The sequence below is a fragment of the Cynocephalus volans genome, chromosome 11 (assembly GCF_027409185.1).
Source record: "Cynocephalus volans isolate mCynVol1 chromosome 11, mCynVol1.pri, whole genome shotgun sequence".
Classification (NCBI taxonomy): Eukaryota; Metazoa; Chordata; class Mammalia; order Dermoptera; family Cynocephalidae; genus Cynocephalus; species Cynocephalus volans.
Window position 1 is genome coordinate 48,090,066 of NC_084470.1, and position 20,575 is coordinate 48,110,640.

General features: G+C 42.6%; 1 protein-coding gene across 3 annotated transcripts in view; it reads left to right on the forward strand.

Annotated features, from left to right (window-relative positions):
* The window catches only part of STAC (SH3 and cysteine rich domain), a 164,507-nt gene that overhangs the window by 79,357 nt on the left and 64,575 nt on the right, over window positions 1–20,575 (forward strand). For all 3 annotated transcript variants that reach the window (XM_063115031.1, XM_063115032.1, XM_063115033.1), the window contains exons 3-6: window positions 8,593–8,693; window positions 10,292–10,373; window positions 11,455–11,570; window positions 17,941–18,019. In XM_063115031.1, coding sequence (XP_062971101.1) covers window positions 8,593–8,693; window positions 10,292–10,373; window positions 11,455–11,570; window positions 17,941–18,019 — 378 coding nt within the window. The remainder of the gene's footprint in view (window positions 1–8,592; window positions 8,694–10,291; window positions 10,374–11,454; window positions 11,571–17,940; window positions 18,020–20,575) is intronic.

Here is a 20,575-nt window from a genome sequence, read left to right on the forward strand (position 1 = left end):
TTACCCCCTGGCTCCACTCTTCCTTTTAAAAGGATCAACCAAGACAAGAACATTGTTTTTATTCAAAGAGGACTATCCATCATGTCATTTTCAAAACAAAAAATAAGTCCCTGAATAGGTGCATAACAAAACTGGAAAAAGCAGTGAACTCTTGCACGGGCTGGTGCATTTGCAGCCTTGACTCCTACTGCGTTACTGACCGAGTAAGTAATCACCAGCATACAGAGCTTAGCAATAGCGTGTGTGATGGAAGGAATCTCTATACCCCACACTCTAGTGCTGCATGTTTTCCAGGGCCTGCATTGAGCTGTAATGCCTTATATGAATCTGTTACATGGACCCACATCTCTACAGTGGCCAGCACGTCCAGAAAATGCTTACTCACGTTTGTCAACTATGAGAGCCTATTTGTAACCCACCATAAATGGGATCAGATTGCCTCTTCCAAAGAGGGTGTTGGAACAGAACAGTCACAGCCCCAGAATCTTCTTGAGAAAAGGCTTGGTGCCTGGAAACTCTTGCTATTTCTCCTCCAACTCATCCTCATTGACCATGGTTGTGATCTTTTACTTTTATTTTATCATTATCATAGACAAGCAGAGTTGAAACTGCCATAAATGTCTCTCTAATTTTCAAAAATTAATCTGGGTAGAGATATGAGCTGTGCAGAAGGTTGGCAGAAGGCAAGGGGAGAAGGGAAGAATGGTAGGCTTCTGAGTTGTGCAGACCTGGATCCTCGTCCTTTCTCTTTCCTTACTAGCTGCATATCATTTGGCCTCTGTCCACTATCAAAAAATGAAGGAATGAAAATCCCGGCCTCACAGGACTAGGAGGAGATACTAAGAGAAGGGAAAAGTTCCAATATTGAACTCCACAGCTAGTGAGTTACATACCCATTTCAGCGCAACATTTGACCATTCTTTCCAATGGAGTTACCAGTTATCCCTGCATCACCTAGTTAAAATAATAGTTCACATATAAAAGGTAACATTCATTTATTAGCATGAGGAGACATCCAAAAAATTGCCTAATACAGTGCACAAGAGCTCAATAATTTTTAATTCCCTCCTGGCTTCTTTCCTTACTACAGAGTCAGGATAAGAATTCAAGTTTTTGACTTCTAGTACAATGCTTTTTCTTCTTAAATATGTGTGTATGTGTGTGTGTGTTTGTATGTTCACTGGTAAACTCCTTCAATCGTAGTGCTACTGTTTGTTTCTCCATTCATTGTTTTTCTTTCAAATTACCCTTAGTCCATATGAGTAGGGAAGACTCATGCCCAGTGACTGCATTTGGCTTAGCTGGCTTTAGGTGACCTCAGAATCTTAGGAATTGTCTCCACATCAAAGAGAAGGAGTGTGTGAAAGTCAGGGAAATACATCCTATGTTTTGTATGTATTTTTTTGTAATTCCGCTATGAAGCATGATTTATCCAACTTAGATCTTGAAATCACAGATTTTTAACAGTGGCACTAAAGATGTAGAATTATGCATTCCTTTGATGGTGGAAATTAAAATTCCACATGTGATCATTCAGAACATTTATTTATATTTTATTTATTTATATGTGTTAAGTCAGTTGCTTTTGCATTGAAGCAGCACACAAAACTATGTAAATTGTTATGCTTACACGTTCCTATAATTAGCTATGTTTAGGTGTAGAGTGGCAGGCACTTCTGGGTTATGTATATGATGCAGAAGAAATAGTGAGAATCTGAGGCATCTCTCTATCAGTGTAACAGCATTCACAGAAGCTGTCAGAGGTCATCTGGGGAGGCGTGGTGAGAACTCATACCATACGAAGGAAGCAGAGGCTAATGTAAGCTGTTAGCCGGGAGAAGTCCACAAGCAAAATCACAAAAGTTAAAGGGCACAGCTAACTTGATTCTGGTCCAGATAGTTGTGACATCTGCTTTGAGGAAGGTATGAAGAGCCAGTAACAGAGATGAAGGGAGTGGTTCCCTGAATCAGTGTTCAGCCAGCTTCATAGGTCAGGCAGGCATCTGATGGAACAGTAGCTGACCTGGATGTAGGGCCACCCAGGAGCTTGGAGGGTTCTGGGTCCCAAAAAACCAAGATGTAGTCATATTGCAGCATTGGTATGAAGCAGACCAGCCAGGTGGAAGCCCATATGTAAAGGTCTGCAGGCAGGCTTGAACCTGGTGTTCATATGGGCCCCAGGACACAAGAAGAAGTCTAGCTCTTTCCACGGTATTATTAGGACAAAGCCCCAATATTCTCTTAGCCTGAACATTCGTCTGTCCCAGGCCTGGGTAGGCTGATCTTTCCTAATGGATGATAATGTTCTTCATGCCAAGCCTTTTACTGACCACAGAGCTTCCAGAGGTGAATAAAACACCATTCCATGTCAAGCCCCACAAAGTAGAAGAGGAGACTGCCTGTTGTGATAGGTCCTTGGGGCACAGTGAGAGGACACAGGAGAGTGGTGGCTCCTATAGATGTAGAGGGAGGGAGGGTATGTGTGCAGGAGGCTTTGGAAAGCACTTAGAGGTTTTTCATGGAAGGTGAGAAGTTGTTTACCAGTTGAATAAGGAAGGCAGGGGAGGTGGCGTGAGCAGCCTCAAGCAGTGACACGGCCACCCTCACCAGGAACCACAAATGATCTGATAAAGCAAAGGAGGAGCCCAAGGCTTCATGTTGAAAACAAAGCAAGGAAAGTAGGCAGGGACTTCATTAAGGAGGGCTCCTTAACTGCCTCCCACATAATTCTGTTTTGTTCCTGTATTAGCGTATATTCAAGGGTAAAATGCTCGTGAATAATGCTAGCTGCATTATTATGCCAGTTTTTATTATCCAGCAGCAGTTTTGTTATAGGCTTTAGTTTAAAAATACTGACTCTGTCATCTTGACTTTAGTTTCCATAGTCCCTAGGCCTTAGATGCCTCTGGTCTGCCCAAGTGCCTAAAACTTACCTATTGCTTTTGCTCTCTTCTCTCCGGCTCTGAGACCCTTCTATGACATGATGCTGGGGCCTCCCAAGCTCTGCAAGCTCCTGATGCACGCGTGCCCTGCAGGTTCCTCTATCAGTCCAGTAGCTCAACCTGTGGGAACAGGAACCTGGAATGTCTTTGGACTATCTTTCCTGTATTTACCTTTGAATTACTTATCAATATTTTATATAATCTAAAAAATATTTGTGGATATATTTATCAATATTCATATTTATGTACATATAGTTATAGATTTTTTAAAGTTTTTTTTTCCCAAATCACAGTAAAGAGTCTTTTTTATTATTTTATTTACATTAATTTTAATCATATCAATTACAGGAGTAATCCTGTAGTTGTACAATCTGGAAGCAAACTAATTATAAGTAATAATTTAACCATTGTTCACCACTGATTCAAGTACTGTAGTGTGTGATTACATTTCTTTTCTTATACAAGTTTATTTTTACTCATTCTCAAAATTATTTCTGTAATTAAGTAATCTCAGTTGTAAACCATTGTTTTATCTCGCTTTGTCTTTAACTTTGACATTATATGAAATTTGACTAAGGGTTAAGCAATGCCTCCATGGCAAAATGTTATCAAAATGAGTCTGAGTTTTACAGACATATGTAATCAATTTCATTTTTAAAAAAGCAACAGGAGCATGTCATCCAGCTGAATCTGTCATCCAGATTCAGCTACCTACACTGAGAAAAACACTTCAATATTTTCCCCCAACACTTATGTATAGACTTCTTCATGCTTTAGACCTTCAGTGTTTGGTTCTCTATGGATGGCTCACCTATCCCTAGTGATAAACGATACCGTGCTCGTAAAACAGCCCAGTGCCTAGCACATAATCAGTGTTGTATTGGTTTACACTGATCCATTCTAAACTCCATTGGAATATCATGATTAACATTCTTAAAAATTTTGAGCTGTAACTCATAAAACTGTCTTAGATTTAGCGCAGAACTTCAAATGCTCAGGGAAGAACTGCTGACTTGCATGATGAGCTGGTCCCATGTTTTCTGTACATCTCCATTGATCAAGAGCCACATCATTGCAAGCGAATGACTTGACTCTGTTTCCACACTTAATTTTTTATTTGCTTTTTGTCACAGTAGTATGTGAGAATTGTTTAAAGACAGATGGTAATGAACACACTGCAATGAAACTTGTCTCATCCCAGAGTCACTTCTGAAAGGCAACCACTTTCGTCCTCTTTATTTGCTTTTTCTGGCATTTATCTCAATATTTCTAAATACTGTGCTTCTCCTGCTGTTCCTTGGATAATCAAACACTTGTTGGCTTCCTGCTATAGAAGATGAGGATACGATTCACACACCTCCAGCACTACCTCTTTTTCATTTCTTCCTTGTTCTCGCCTTCCCAAAAGAGTTACATCACAAGTTTTGCTCCCTTGCTCCCATTTTCCCAGGTAGTTTTGTCACAAATTTGTGTTAAGTGGAAGTCAATTTATGTACTCTTGTGACTACTGACTTCTGATTCAAGTATTTTACTATGTTTACATTTCTTCTCTTACACAGATTTTACATTTTCTCAAATTAGAAATTGCCTTTTTCACTTCCTTAACTTTTTATGCACTTATAATTGTTTTTTCCAAATGCTCTCACAGATAAGTCAAATGTCATATCTATTATAATATCCAAACCTCAAAAGCATTAATAAGGTTTTAAGCTCCATTTTCTTCCAAATCTACTGCCTTACTTTATCTTGCAGCTTCAGTCTAGCATAGTTGTTATAAGGGGATAGTATTTACTGCTCCTCATGTCAGTTCTTCTGTTGTGTACCAGATCCAATATTTTCCTCTTTCTTGATTTATTCTCTCATTTTTATAAGACACATTTTCCATTAGTTTTCTAAGAAAGGGTATATGGAAAGTAAATATATTGAATACCTAAAGATTGGAAAATAGCTTTATTCTACCTTCATATGTGTTGGTAATTTGGCTGGGTATAAAATTATGAGTTAGAAATCATTTTCTCTCATAATTTTGAAACTCAACAGTGTTTGAAGCTCCATGACCTTCAAGTTTCCAAGTTGCTTTTGAAAAATACAATCTTTCTGTTTTCTGCTAAATTGCTTACCATACCTCCACTTGCCTTCTATCTTCCAAATATACAAAAGTACTTCAAATAGTATGTGAGAAAATGGAATTGGAAGATAATACTCATCTTCCCATGAACTTTTTGAAGATTCTCATATGTTCAACTCTCTTGTACTCTTGCTACATGTAGGTTAAACAACCCAAATAAAGGGAGGAAATGGTTAGGTCAAGCTGTGAAAGAGTGAAATGAGGAGGACCTCCTCTGACCGGGAGCATATCATTCTACCTCTTGGACCCTCAGGCTTCTTTAAAATGAAATAATACAGTCAGAGCTCCAAGTCCCCTTTCAGCTCTTGAATACTATTTCTACCTGTTGATGAATCAGCTTCAACAAATTATCTCAAACAAGTCACCATGCCTCAGTACATGCGTGCATATGAAAGGATTTGTTCATTAATTTACTTAAGGCATGTTTATCAGGCATCACACTCAGAGCTGGGTATACAGTAGCAAATGGACAGACACAGTCCTTCCTCATTGAGTTCACAGGTCATACAAAAAGGCAGACAAAAAAGAACTCTCAAATAAATAATAAACTGTGATAAATGTGGTAAAAAAATAACCAGAGTTCTGTGAGAAAGAATAACAATAAAAAAAGATAATTTAGACACGGGAGGGGAAATGTTTTCAACACAGCTTCCTTGAAGAAATAACAAGAGAGTCAAAGAATGAGCGTTCACTAACAAAGAGAAGAGTGATAGGAAGAGCATTCCAGGCATATGAAGCAGCAGGCGTAAAGACCCTGTGGAATTAAAGAGCTTGTGCATTCAAAGAACTAAAAGAAGGCCACGGGGCTAAAGCATAGTGAACAACAGCGCTTGGCCTGCAGTAAAGTTAGAGGTGGGCTCCCCCTAACTCACACAAAAGCTTTTCATCATGGTGAACATGTTGTATGTTCTGCCTCTCAGAAAGGCAGAGAGAACCTGCTGAGAGATGCTTAAGCGAGAGAGGGAGCTGACTCAATCACACTTTTAAAAGATTACTCTGGCCACTGTACACACATGGGGTTGGAGGAGGGTAAAAACAGGTGTAGGAGTGATGCTGGCTAGGGTGGGGAAGCAAGGTGGAGGAGAGGTGGATTTTCCATGTAATCTTGAGATATCCTCATTTGGGGTCTATAGTCAGCTGTGTATACAGTGGGGTCCCTGTGGCCTCATGTCTCACACTGTGTGGACATAGTCATTCCCATATCTCCATTCTAAAGAGACTACTTTGCTGGAGTCCTATTGCCTCTCCAGGTGGTCTTCTCAGGATTCATTCTACATAATTCACATCTGATCCTCAGAATCACACATTTTTTTACTCATATATCCTTTTCCTGAAAAGCTTTCAGAGTGCAGGCCTTGCCCCATGGCCATCCCTCCTCAGTAGGCTGACAGGACCACTGGTCACCCATGTCTCTCACCTTTAGACTTTATCAAGCACGGGTATGGTCACAGCCACATGTCGCACAGACTCCAGCGGATACAGGCTAAGCTTTTAAAATAGTCTCCTTGAAAAGGAAAATCAGTATATCGAAGAAATACTTGCACCCCTATGTTTATTGCAGCACTATTCACAATAGCCAAGACATGGAATCAACCCAAGTTCATCAACAGATGACTGGATAAAGAAAATGTAGTACACACACACACACACAATGGAATACCATTCATCCATAAAAAAATAATGAAATCCTATCATTCATGGCAACATGGGTAAACCTGGAGGGGGTTATGTAAAGTGAAGTAAGCCAGGAACAGAAAGAGAGATAGCACATGTTCTCACTTACATGTGGAAGCTAAGAAGGTTGATCACATAGAAGCAGAGAGAAGAATGGCGGTTACCAGAGGCTGGAAAGGGTTGGGATGAGGGGGATAGTGAGAAGTTGGTTAATAGATACAAAATTACAGCTAGATAGTAGGAATAATGTCTAGTGTTCTACAGCACTGTAGGGTGACTGTAATTAATAGCAGTTTATTATATACTTTCAGTTAGGGAGAAGAGATGGTTTTGAATGTTCCAAACACAAACAAATGATAAATGTTTGAGGTAATGGGAAAAAAATCAGTGGTAGCCAGGGTTTCAGTGAGGGAGGGAAGGAGAAAGGGATGAATAGGTAGAGCACTGAGGATTTTTAGGGCAGTGAACTATTCTGTATGATATTATAGTGGTGAACACATGACATTATGCATTTGGCAAAACCAATGGAAATGAACAACACAAGGAGGACCCCTAATGTAAAATTGAGTCAATAGTGATAGGTTACTATTGGTTCATAACTGTAACAAGTGGAAATCCCTAATGTAATGTTAATAATTGAAACTGTGTACAGGAAAGCAGAGGAGGGGGTATGGGAACTACCTGTACTTCCTGCTCACTTTCTCTTTAAACCTAAAATGCTATAAAATAAAACGTAAAAGAAAAAGTCCCCTTGAAGACCCTTCCAGCAGGATCAAGGAGATAGCAAAGTGCCCCCATCCTTCTCGTTATGATAGAGGAGTAGGGGTGAGACTATCAGAGCCTCAACAGCTCTACAAAGACACCCTCCTTCCAGTATCCCACCTCTCTTCCTCTTCTCCAATATGCTCGAAGTGCTTGGTCATCTAAGACTAGTAAAATCCATTTGGCACCTCATTTTGAGGCCTGCATGGGGCCTACACCTCACTTCTGTGTGTCAGTGCTGTTGGCACCTCTCGTCCTGGATGCTCTTGTCTAAATAGAGACAGAAAACATCGCATTTTGACATTCTCTCCAAGCCTCCGTGCAGCCACCTTCTGAAACAACAGACGTGGGTGTCCAGCACCACTGCCATCTTCCCACGGTTGTGCACCCCACACTCGTGGCTGGCCCCCGGAGCCTCTCGGGAGCTCCTGCCTTGGGCCTCAATGCAGCAGTGAAGTTGCCAGGTCAGCTGTGCCCCTCCTCTCCTCCTCAGTCCTCTTCCTCCTAACCCCATGATGTCACCTGTCCCAGGAAGCTAAGTGACTCAAACAGCAGCATGTTCACTGCTGCCCACCTCCTGTTCCTCTGTCCCCAGGCAGGTGTTGGTATCTGATCAAGCCCACTCTCCCCCACTTTAAAAGACCATGAGCCTGCTGTTCTCCCTTTATCAGTCATTTTCCTGAGAGTTTGTCCAACAGCTCTGACCTTATAATAGGAAGATGGGTGAAATTTCCAGGACTTGCCTTACTCAATAAGACACAGAAAAGCAGAAATGGGTGACCTATATGAAAAGCAAAGAAGGTGGAATTTGCTCGATTGAATTGAGAGGACAAAGGAAGCAGAAGAGGCTGATACTTTCTGGAGTAGTGGAAAGGAAAGAAATGGGGAGAAACCAGAGCTGATAACTTAGGTAGAAAATGTAGAAGGTAAAACCATCTTCAGAATATTCCATTTTGAAAGCTTCATGAAAAAGTCATAGGAAAGAATTACCTGGCTGTAGGAGCATCCTCTTTTTCAGTGATTTCAGACTGTTCACCAGGAAAGGGCAAGTTGTATCCTAACCACAGTTTGCCATGTGCCTGACAGGAACAAATGCTAAGCATGGACTGCGCTGCAAAGCCTGTAAGATGAGCATCCATCACAAGTGCACAGACGGCCTGGCACCCCAGCGGTGCATGGGCAAGCTGGTAAGGGCCTGTGCCGGGAGTGGGCCCCACACTCCCTGCCCAGGGCACTTGCCTTCCCCAGTGAGATCACCCCTCCATACTTCTTCCCTGCAGCCCTGAGGAGGGCACCCCACCTCAGGAGGGCATCCCCGGCCTGCCACCTTGGCTTCCTAATTGGCTTAATGATAGAGCAGAGGAGGAGCTTTGTCAACCTGATAGACAAACACCCCACACTTAATAGGAGTCAAGGTCCTTCGTAGAGCGACCATTTCTCCCTGGTTGGGACTTTCTCAGTTTTAGCACTGAAAGTCCACATCCTAGGGCTGTTCATCCTGGGACTGTTTTAAAAGTGAAAGTCATACATTCCACGAATCCCCTCAGCCCCAAGAAAACTAGGGTGATTGGTCACCCTAGTGCTTAACTGGCTGTCAGTTCAGTGGGTGTCAAGAGAGGACTAGAGCTAACCCCTGCAAAAGTGGCAAGAGTAATAAATATCTACACCACCTTAACAGAATCTTGTTGGCCAAACCAAGGGAGACTGGGTAGTCCTGGCTCACTCTGGGCTGATCGTACCATCTCAGGTGTATAGGCTTCAGTCCTGGTGCCGCACATTGATAAAAAGCAACCCAGAGCATGTCTGAGGGTCTTTGAAACTAGGCTGGTCCAAAGAATTTAGAAAAAACCAAGAATGACTACCCTAGAGAATAACTAAACAGGACATAACACCTGTCTTCAAAACGTTTAAGGCCTGTCACATAGAAGAGGAATTCTGTTGTCCTTTGTGGCTCCAGGGGAAAGACAGAATCAGTGGATACCAAATCTAATCAAAGATAATGTCACCAAAGACCTGCCTCTAGGGTTAGTGAGTACTCCTACCCCTCCTCCCATCACTGACAGTGTTCAAACAAAGGAGAAAACCACTTGCCGGGAGCATTGGAGAAGATTCTGGAATTCTAGTAGGGATTCAGCCACTGAGTTTTCATCCAATGCTGGGGTGTAGTAAGTCCACGTTCTTAGAGGGTTCATCTACTTTCTCTGATTTGTAACATCCTCTTCTCTCAAACCCCTGCCTCACCTGTTCCCCTTCTCCTTCTCCAGTGGTGATTCCCACAAGCCAAGGCAAAGTTCACAGATGAGAGGTCAGAAAAAAAAGGAAACAGAATCCAGAACACAGAGCCAACAAAGCTCTTCAGACATACAAGGACCTTTAAGCCTGCCTCTGAGGTCTGCTCTCCCATGCCCAGGCCTTTTCTGATTTTAACAACCCACAATAGTAAACTGCAGTGAAATAACGCAATGCAGTCCACTTGTATCTTGGGAAGTAATGACGACCCTGGACACCAGGGAGGCTGCAGTGCGCTGCTGGCGGAGGACAAGCAGGACAGGGAGGGCCAGGCCCAGAAGCCTACTGGATGGAGCATAACTTGCTCTTTGCCACCTCCCTCCCCCTGCACCCCTGCTGGGGATAAATTATAGAATTACAGGATAGGTCAGCATCTTTAAGGGAGCCGTGGGCGAGCTCCTGGAGAAACCAACTGGCTTTATTTTTAGGGTTCTTGTGTGGTTTCTTCCATCTTATCAGTAACATTAACCCCTTCTCTTTCTCACTCTATCTCCAGCCCAAGGGGTTTCGGCGTTACTACAGCTCCCCCTTGCTCATCAATGAACAATTTGGATGCATTAAAGAAGTTATGCCCATTGGTGAGTTGGGACATTGATGGGTTGAGCTGGGCTTTCAGCAGCATAGTCAACATTAATCGCTCCTCTCCTCCCAGGGCTGCAGAACCAGTGGGGTGTCTTTGTGGCTTTGTCTGGTGGCTGTTTGGGTTATGATTGTCTCGCTGAAGGGAAAATATAAGGTGGACCAAATCCTCCAGGAATTTTCATCCTTTACCTGATGAAGCTTGAGAAACACCTAGGCCCCCACAGCTGCTGATGCACGCCCCCAGCCCTCAGCAGCACGGCTGCGTGGAGCATGGCTTCCCACACATGGTACAAAGCCCAGCTCCCCACACACCACTGGGTGTCTCTGAACAAGTTATGGACCTGCCAGACCCCACAAAATGAAAACTGAAATGGCAGCCTTCCATAATTGTTGTGAAAAATAAACACAAATCATAGACATTGCTTAGTCGAACTCAATGAATATGTTATTCTTTAATGGCTACCCAAAATGCACTATATATATTTATAGATAGTTCTGGCTTGGATTTATTCTTTAACAATGTCTTTCAGATTACTTCTATTTTTTCTCTCGCTCTGAAAAAGCTCTACATCTATTTTTGCCTTTTTTTGTGGGGGGACAAGTTTTAAACTAGAAATTTATAAACTAGAATGTTTTTCATTCGAAATTCATAAGGATTGGTAAAGTCAAATTCTTTCGAAAACATTTTCCTCCTTCTTAAGTCTTTATGTCTCAAAGCTTTGTACCTTGGTGAGCAGAGCCTCCCACTAGAGGAAATAAAGCTGATCTCTAGGAAGAACCTTGAAACTGGCAGCCTGAGGATGGATAACAAAAGAGGAAAAACAGTCAGTCAGGAAGTGTTGGGAGCAGAGTTCTAGTTGGAAGTGCTGGGTGCAGGGGAGGGGCCTGGCGAATGGGAGCGCGTGGGGGTGGGGTGCACCTGTGCATCTTGACCTCAGAAGCCCATCCTCCCAGGGGCCAGCAGGTCTGCTGCATGGAAACTTCTTCTCAAGTTCTGTTAACCCAGGAGATGTGGTAGGAGGGTGGCTGGGTTCTCTCAGATGAGCTTTTTCAGATGAGCCTTCTCTTCCGTTGCAGCCTGTGGCAATAAGGTGGACCCTGTCTACGAGACCCTTCGCTTCGGCACCTCCCTGGCCCAGAGAACAAAGAAGAGCAGCTCCGGCAGTGGCTCTGATTCACCTCACAGAACCTCTGTAATTTCTTCCTCCCTCAGTTCCCCATGGTGGCCTCAGGTGGGGCCAGCGTCAGGCATGGCAATATGAGGGGTTCCACCTAAATGCCTCATGAGGGTGGGTCTGTTGAGAGTCAGGCAGCCTCCGAAGGGAAAGCCAAAGTGCTCTGGGCCACTAAGGGTTAACTTTCTGTTGCCAACACCCAGGGATCATTTTACTTTCTTGCTCTAGGACCACCTTCTTGGCCTCATGCTCCTTGATTCTTCCCACATACCCCTCTCCTTCACCCTCCCACCAATATTAGATTACATATCAGTCAACAGAGAGAAATGTTTGGCTCAGACAATGGGCAGGAGCAGGGAAGTCCTGGCTATTTCCAGTTCTCCTCCCAGCTACTTCCCAGTTCAAGGTTACAGCTATTTCTCACATTTTCTCGGTCCTTTCTCTCTAAGACAAGATACACCCCTTGATTTCACACAAAAACTGCCCTCTCCAGAATCACTTGACCTGTGACTCAGTGGGACCTCTCTCCATGGGACACTTACTCCCAGGCACCTCTCCTATGTTTTATCTGACCTAAACTAACTGTTCCATGCATCTCTATGACCGGTTTTCATCATCCTGTCTCTGTCTGTCCCAACCAGAATTTCTATAAATATTCTGCAGCCCATGCTGAAGGCCACCATCCTTCTTGCAAAGAGACAAGGACCTTGGGTTGACATTGCCACTTAGGATAGCCTGCACCCAGTTACCGGTTCCATTGTCACAGTTCCTACTGGACTGGGGGCTTCTGAGCAACACACAGTTGAACCTATGAACGGTCTGCCCTGCCGGGTCCTCTCCACAGCAAGTGATTGGGGTGGGTTGTGGGATGAAGGGCAGGGCATACCCCCCGGGAGGGGTTCTCAGGGGCTGAGATGAAGTAGCTCCCTTATTGGGTGCAGGTCAATCCACAAGATAAGCTGAGATTGTAGGTGCTGGAGTAGGTATGTAGGTCAGGTGGATGAATAGGTAGGTTTGTAGGCCCTCTGACTGATGTCACATGGTCATCCTAGAAGTCATCTTTAATCTCACCTAAAGTCCCATTCTTTATGCATTCCACTGATTTCTAAGAGGGAAGAACCGAAAATAATTTTTACTCTTTTTTTCTTGCTGTACATAAAATTGAGGTCACTTAGTTCTTCTACTCAGTTAACAAACATGAATGAAGAGCCTGCACTTCACTAGTACTGTAGGGGATACGAAAGAACAGGAGGACATGGCTCCGTACCTTTAGAATTCAAAACTTATTTCTGAAGATCAAACCATGGATACAAAAGCCAATGATGGTGGCATTGTTTAGCATTTTTTTAAATACACTTTGATATGTCTTATCCTATCTTATTAACAGTAAGAACATAACATACATGTGTTAAGGATATTGTAATAACTATGTCATATGAGTGCAGAAGGATTTCAAAGTAAAAGTGGGAATTGTTTAAGTTCAGTAGACATTGCCTCAAATCAGTGAGGGTATAATTTGTGACATTTTAAGACACCCAGATCCTGATGATATCCCTAGAGAGATCATTATTATTTGGCAGTCCAAAAGATAATGCTAATGCATTTACTGAAAGAAGACTCGAAACAGTGCTAAACATGATAAAAATATACAAAGTATATATAGATAGGATTTATATTATATACAAATATGTTATGGCTGCATGGGTTGGGTAATAATAACAATAGTTTATATATAAAGCATCCAGCACAGGGACTGGCATAATGGACACTCAGTAAATGGAAGTTGTTGTTGTTTTATTTTCATTAGGCATCTAGGCCTTAGCTGGATATTCTTTGAACCTGAGGTACTATGAAGTTAAACAAGTGTGTAATCTACTAAAAAGCAAATATGTTATTTGAGAAGAGCATTTTCTGGAGTCACCCTTTGACAGGGCCTATTCTCAAGCTCTATTAGAAACCCCTGACTCACCGAGAGGTTCTGCTCTGTTCTGCTCAGTCCATCTCCTTCTCTAACATGTCCTCCAGTCATTCCTTAAGTTGGAGTATTCCCAGGGGTCTGCTTTTGCTTGGTCTTCTTATTCTACATGCTCTTCCTGTTTGATCTTTTTCACATTCTTTTTGTCCAACCACCATCTCTAAGCTGCTGCATCCCTTAGATATCTCCAGTCCCAGCCTCTTGCCCAAGCACCAGACCAGTCCAACAGATATTGCAGAATCAGCATGTCCAAACTAAACTCATGCTTCTTTGGTGATTAGGTCCTATAATTCGGAACTCAGAAATATGTATCAAAAGTGCCCTTCCTCTCTATTACCAGTGCTGGAGATTTGAACCTCATCGTCTCTCACCCAGATTATTACACAGGAATAACTACGTGCTATTCTCTTTTTTTTAATCTATCCTTAGCAATGCCTCCACACTTATCATCACTTAAAGAAAGACTGTGCAATTTTCATAATTAAAACACTCTACTGAGTTGCTTATGCTAAAAGGCAATGCCCACACTCTTTAGCATGCACATGAGGCCTGTCACTACCCTAAAAACCCACCTTCCCCTGAACTCACCAGGCTCTTCAGCATCTCCATATGTTAGAACATGCTGTTCCCCCTACTTGAAATTCTTTAAAACCCAGCTTGATTTTTACACAAACAATGAAGAGTCCCCAGACTCCCCCAAGCATGGTGAGTTGCTCCTCCCACAAGCCTCCAAGAATTACTTTCTTATGGGATATATGTGATTGCATTGTTATCAGGTCCTCGTTCCTTATTTATCTCACTACACCAGGGCCTGACAGGGTGCCTAGCACATACTGAGCACCAGGAAAAGCTTGAAGAATAAGAATTCACAAGGAACTCTTGAAGACTAATCACAGAATCCTCGGGGATCCACACAATGCTTCCTCTATCACACAGTAAGCCCCAGGCACAGTTTGTCATCCTCTGGTTGCTCGGTCATCCTTTACCATGCTCTGTCTAGTCGCCCACACTTTATCTCTACATCTCTGCAAACAACACCTTTTAGAGCTTCCTCGTCTGGGTAGGCGCCTCTTCCCTGGTCTCCCATAGCAACCAGTTTATTAATCATGATTTACATGTTGCTTAGTACTTTTCATTTTTTTGAGTAATTTTTCTCTTTTCCGTTCCTCTCCTCGACTAAACTAAGCTGCTGAAATGCAACGACTCTGCTCACATCTTTTTATTTCCATTCCCTTATATTACTGATTCGTAAACTTTGGTGGGCATCAGAATCCACCAGAGAACTTGGTAAAAATGTCCAGGTCCTGCTCCGCTTCAACTAGTTTGGGCCTCTGTGAGCTTTATCAGTTCTCCAGTTGACTCCAATACCTACCAAAATTTGAGAACCAGTGGTCTATGCAGTGCCTGCCCATCGCAGATTCTCACTAAATATGTCATGAATGAATAAACAAATGGATAAATGAACAAATGAACACCCTCCTGAGTCAAACTCTCTAAACATCTATGAAGAACCTAAAGCTAGTGTTGAGTTAAATCAGTGGTTCTCAGTGTGAGGTCATGAGATCAGCAGCTCCAGCATTACCTGGCAACTTGTTAGAAATGCATATTTATGTTTTCCTCTCAGATCTACAGAATCAGAAATCTGATTTTGGAAGCCCAACCACCCTTGTTTTAACAAACCCTCCAGGTGGTTCTGATGCACATTAAAGTTTGAGAATTACTGCGTTCAATTAAGGACTTCAGTTTACTTCAAAGGAAATGAGCCCTTGCTAGCCAGCCCCTCCTCTTTCTTTCTCATTCCCTCCCTTGCTCGCTCACTCATGCTCTTGCTTCCTCCTCGTGTGAACAGCTTTTGAATCAAACATTTATAGTGTCCACCAGGCTGGATCTGAAGTTTGGAACAGAGATGCGAGAATGCTAATCATCTCCCAAACCCCACGTACCAAATTTTATCTCCTTTCTCAGGGAAATAAGTAGGACCATTGCTGCCAATAAGTTGCTTCCCCAAAGCCACGTAGAGCTGGCTCCCAGCCTGTAGCCATTCCCCTTACAAGTCAAGACATTTTACAGATACCACCCAGCAATCCAAAGGAAAACCACAAACAAAACTGGCCAGAGCAGAGAGACCTCTGTCCACTTTGACCTGCATTCTAAACAGCCTTCACGTCTCTAGTGAGAGCCGATATATCCTCACCCCACTCCAGCGCAAGCATCTCCCATGCTTGTGTGAGGCTGGCATTAGTGAAAGGGCCAATGGAAAGCCAGCCCAGAGAGGCAGGAGCAGAGAAGAGGCTCCCAAGAGATGGCCCTGATCCATCTACATCAGCAGCAGGTTTCTGCTCCTGTGCTTCTGAGATTTGCTGTACTTACGACAAGGGGACAGCCTCAGAAACATTCCATAGTAGGCAATGAACATTTCAGCCTCCACATTTTTAGCTAATGCTAAATAGAAAGACCATCAGAAGGACAGTGGAAGGATGTCCAGTTTGCTTTAATCTCTAAAATAGCTTTGTTTCTAGCAACATCTGAACCCTACAGACTGTTTTGGGGGCAAAAAAAGCAGTTTTCTGAAGGTCAATAAGGTGTCCATTCATCACAGCCCAGTTATGTTGGCACTGGTTCCATCAGTAAATGTTTGTTGGAGTTTTGCTCCGTGAAGGCATTGTTCTGAGAGCTGTGGGGAGACAAAGACAAATCAACTTGTAGTTAAATATCTGTAATTCACTCTTACCCTGAAGTCAAACTTGCCTCAGTGGAAGAAAACAGAAGTAATTGATTGGTACTTTAAAATGACTTTCCTTCCTTCCGCAGGGTCTAGTGATAACACACTTCAGACTCTTGCTATTATTTTAGTATCATCATGTCTTAAAGCTAACATGTTTCCACATGGTGAAGCTCTGTTCCAAAGTTTTATTTTCTTCCAGGGCTATATGTAGAGGCATTTGTTTTACATTGTTGAGAAGTTGCTGCCTGTTTCCAAATCATTATATTTTCTTTAATGTGCTTTCAAATGTTCTAGAATATAAAAAGCTTGATAGCTTTGGGAAGGCCAGGAGAAACCAAATTCAAAAAACATGTTGAGAGTTAGTTGGCTAGTTTATGAATAATCTTCAATCTTATAAGATTAAATTAACATAAATGAAATTCTCTGCCAAGCAACTTTTGTGCAGAAATCATGAGCTTCAAAGGGAACGGGGTATGAATGACTTAAAGATCCTGTGACATGTTTTTTTTTTCTTCTTTCTGATGTGTCATGAAAGTAAGAATGGCTGAAAAAATCTTAAGGCTAAATTGTAACAAAAATCAGTCTCTGGAGGGTGGTGCTAAAGTGCTCTAAAGCTGAGAGAGCTAGGAAGGTAAAACTTGTTCCTCTCTGATAAGATATGCATAAATAGTTTTTTTAAATGTGACTTTCCTCTTTTGAAGAGCCAGGCAGACAGAAGCTGGGGCATCTGAGCCTTTGAAAGAAACGATCAGTGGTGTGCTGGTAAATGCTTAACCAGCAGCTTGGAGCAGGACCCTGCTTTATAGCATTTGCCAGTTTCCATGCTGTAAATTCTTCTACTGTGACCAATTTCACACTACCAGGTGATAACCCTGAAGGCTCTCACCAGCCCATGGAGCTGCTCCAGAGCACCACAGGATGAAGCACTGTGTTTGGGGTTCACAGCCCCAACTCCTCCACTGAATAGCTGTGGGACCTCCAGTAGAGTTACTGATTCTGTCTGGGCTTCGAATTCCTATCTGAAAAATGGGTCTATCATAGGATTATTGCGAGGAATAAAGGGATGATAAAATACTTAAAAACAGCACTTGGTAAGTGATTAAGAACGTTAGCTGTTTAGAGTGCTGTTATTGTTATTGTTGTTGCTGCTCTTGTTATTTTTGTAACCTAAGTGGAATAATAATGTGACCTCTCATTTTAAAAAGGCAAAATAAGTATTACAAAAACAATTGATTTTTGCAGCAATAGAAATATCACTCAACTCATGCCTCCTCAATAATGCGTCTTATTCGCTATAATTAATATTTAAAACTCACCTATAGAAAGAGCTGTAGTTTTATGGAAAATTTTAAGTGACAGAATATGGGCAGGAATCCTGATTTCTCTCTCTGTCTATTCCTGGGATGAAGCCTAACTATGGCCCATGCAATTAGGCATTCATTCAATACTCATTGAGTACCTATCACAGCCAAGCCTGAGCCCACCACAGACACATGAAGGAAGGAACAGAGCCCACGAGGGGACACACAGCCTCTCTAAAGTTAGCCAGACAGACAAGACAGCAATAACTGGATTCTTAAGTGTCATGTAAATTCTACCTTAGCTATTTTACTGACATCAAAATCTCTGCTCAGGTGACCCACAAACATAACATTGCTTATTCTGTGCTGTTTCCTCTTTCCTCCAAGACTTCGGATCTCGTGGAGGTTCCTGAAGAAACCGATGGGCCAGGAGACGGGCATGACCTAAGGACACGCAGCAACAGTGGTGAGTGAGTGAGTGGGACCCCAGCACACATGGGAATCACATCTGTCAGGGTCAGCAGGCAGGTGAAGTTGATTTCCAGGCCCCTTTCTTTCTTTGCTAGCTCTGGAATTCAATCCAGGCAAGTGTTCAATATTTTGGAAGGAAACTGGGCATAGTTTTTGATTGATATCAGTGATTTGATTCTAACTTTTCCCTGAATTCTGTCTCCTGAGTTCTCACACCTTATTGACTTAGTTATAGTAGGGTGTAAGAGACACTTGCAGGCCTTTTTGTGAAACCCTTATTTCTTCCCCTGACCTAGATTAGATTAGCCACAGAGAAACCATTTCCTGCTACACCTGACGTACCTGAAACCAGGTGGGTGATGGTGCTGGCGAGGGGAGTGTGGTCTTCACACTTGGCTCCTTCCCCAGCAGAGACATCCAAGACTCTCAAAAACTGATATGTATAATCCAACCCATGCATTCTTTATTAATATTATTAAATCTTCTAATAGCTTAAGCCCTTGTTAAAATTATTTCTAAAATATTTATTAAATGCTAACTACATACTATTGCATGCTAACATTAAGAGCCACCTCTTAAACCAGAGCTTAATGACACATAATCAGGCCCTTATGGATGTATTCTTGCCAAGCCTTTTTGGCAATGTGAAACTTGTCAGAATCAAAATGGAGTCACTTGTGTTAAAAAAAAAAAAAGAAAAAAAAAAAAAGAAAGAAAGAAAGAGAGCCAGGAAAGGCCATGAAGGGAGGGTTCTCATGCACGAATGCCTGATAACAAGAACCATCACAAAGGACTCTGCAAACCCATAACTTGCACAAGGGCCATCACAACCTTGACAAAAAATACTTCTGTAAGGACATTTGCCCAGCAACTCTCTCTCAGCCTCAGATTGACATCACCATTGTTATTGATCCTGGTAGCTAAGGATAATTATCACATAACCTCCATCATTTTTCAATCAAAACTCTTTGTCTTCCTTTACCTCCCTGAACATGCACATAGTTTACTATGGCATGCATATTCCCATTGCAATGCTCTATTCCCAAATAAAACTTTTCTTAGATATTTGTCTCTACAACTTTTTTAAATTTAATGGCAACAACTACTTAACCTTCACTTATTTATCAAAGAATATTTATGAAGCATCTACTACTACCAGCAAAAGTACATCTGTCACAAAACCTGTCCTCAGGTTACAGGTCCTGACACATTGTTAACTGGGACTGAATGCATTCTCACGGCAGAAGTTATCCCTCCAGGCACCAATGCCTGCATGCGAATAGTGGGGATTTGCTGCCTAGGATAGTTTTTCCACGGGCCTAGTGGCCCCTGCCTTTTCCAGCCTGGAAGCAGAAGTTCTGCATTCAATACCACCTAGCTGCTTTGTCAGCAGCTGTCTTAAGAGGTATCGCTTCCACTTCCTTCACTCTGGGAATTCATTTATGTCTCTCTCTAGTTAGGACTGTGACTGTGTAGTTACCAAAAGGCACCATGCGCTTAGCTTCCCTGTGACTCCTTCCTAAGCAAGCATCAGCATTCACCATGGCCCCCATTGCCAAGCCCATACACATCTGCTAAAGCTCACTGCTAGGGTAAGGATTCTTTGGCATCACATGGGGAAAACTGTACTTTTAGATCAATGCAAACATTCGTCAAGTACTTAGAAGTGCCATTAGAGGAAAACCTCTCAGCAGAGACTGCTCTGTAAACCAGACTGCATGCGAATGCTTCAAGTCTGGTCAGCCACTCAGTCCCGCATCTGACTGCTGCCTCCCTCCTGCCCTTGATAATCCCCTCACCAACACCACCGATGGCCTCCTCATCACTAACTACGCTGGAAACATCTGGTCCTTGGCCTATCCTTGATCTGGAGGTAGACTGCCCGACTTCTCTTAATGATCATGTGACCTTGAAGCAGTGACCTAGCCTCTGTCCAATTCAATTACCTCATCTCTAAAATGAAGATGATAATAACACTGAATCAATAGGATTGTTGTGATCTTTAAATAAGATAATGAATGTAAATACCGTGGATGCCTTGACCCCCAAACTTCATCTCCAGCATTAGGCTTCCTATAGACTACTGGGCATGGCCCTCTGAACATGGCACAGGCATCCTAAAGTTAACACACCCAAACTTTACTCTTGATCTCCTCACCCACCCACTCACCCACCCAAACCATTCTTCCTACAATTGTCTCCCCTCAGTACATAGGAACTCCTTTCAAATTGTTGATTAAGCCAAAGTCTTTGACATCAGCCCTGACTCCCCTTTCCTCTCACACCTCATATCCAATCTCAGCAAATCCTACCTGCTGTTTCTCAAAACTATGCCCATCATGAACCCAGTGCTAAACCCTCTGCCTCAGCCATCCTGGTCTGGTGCTCACCCATTCTTCTAGTGGTTAATGCCCCCATTTACCCTAGGGATTTCTTCTCTCAAAAAGCAATCTCAATAGGATTTTATACTGTGAAGAGCTACACTTAGGAATCATCAGTATGGAACATGGTTGCTATTCACAAAGTCATCATAAGGTCATAAAGTGTCAGA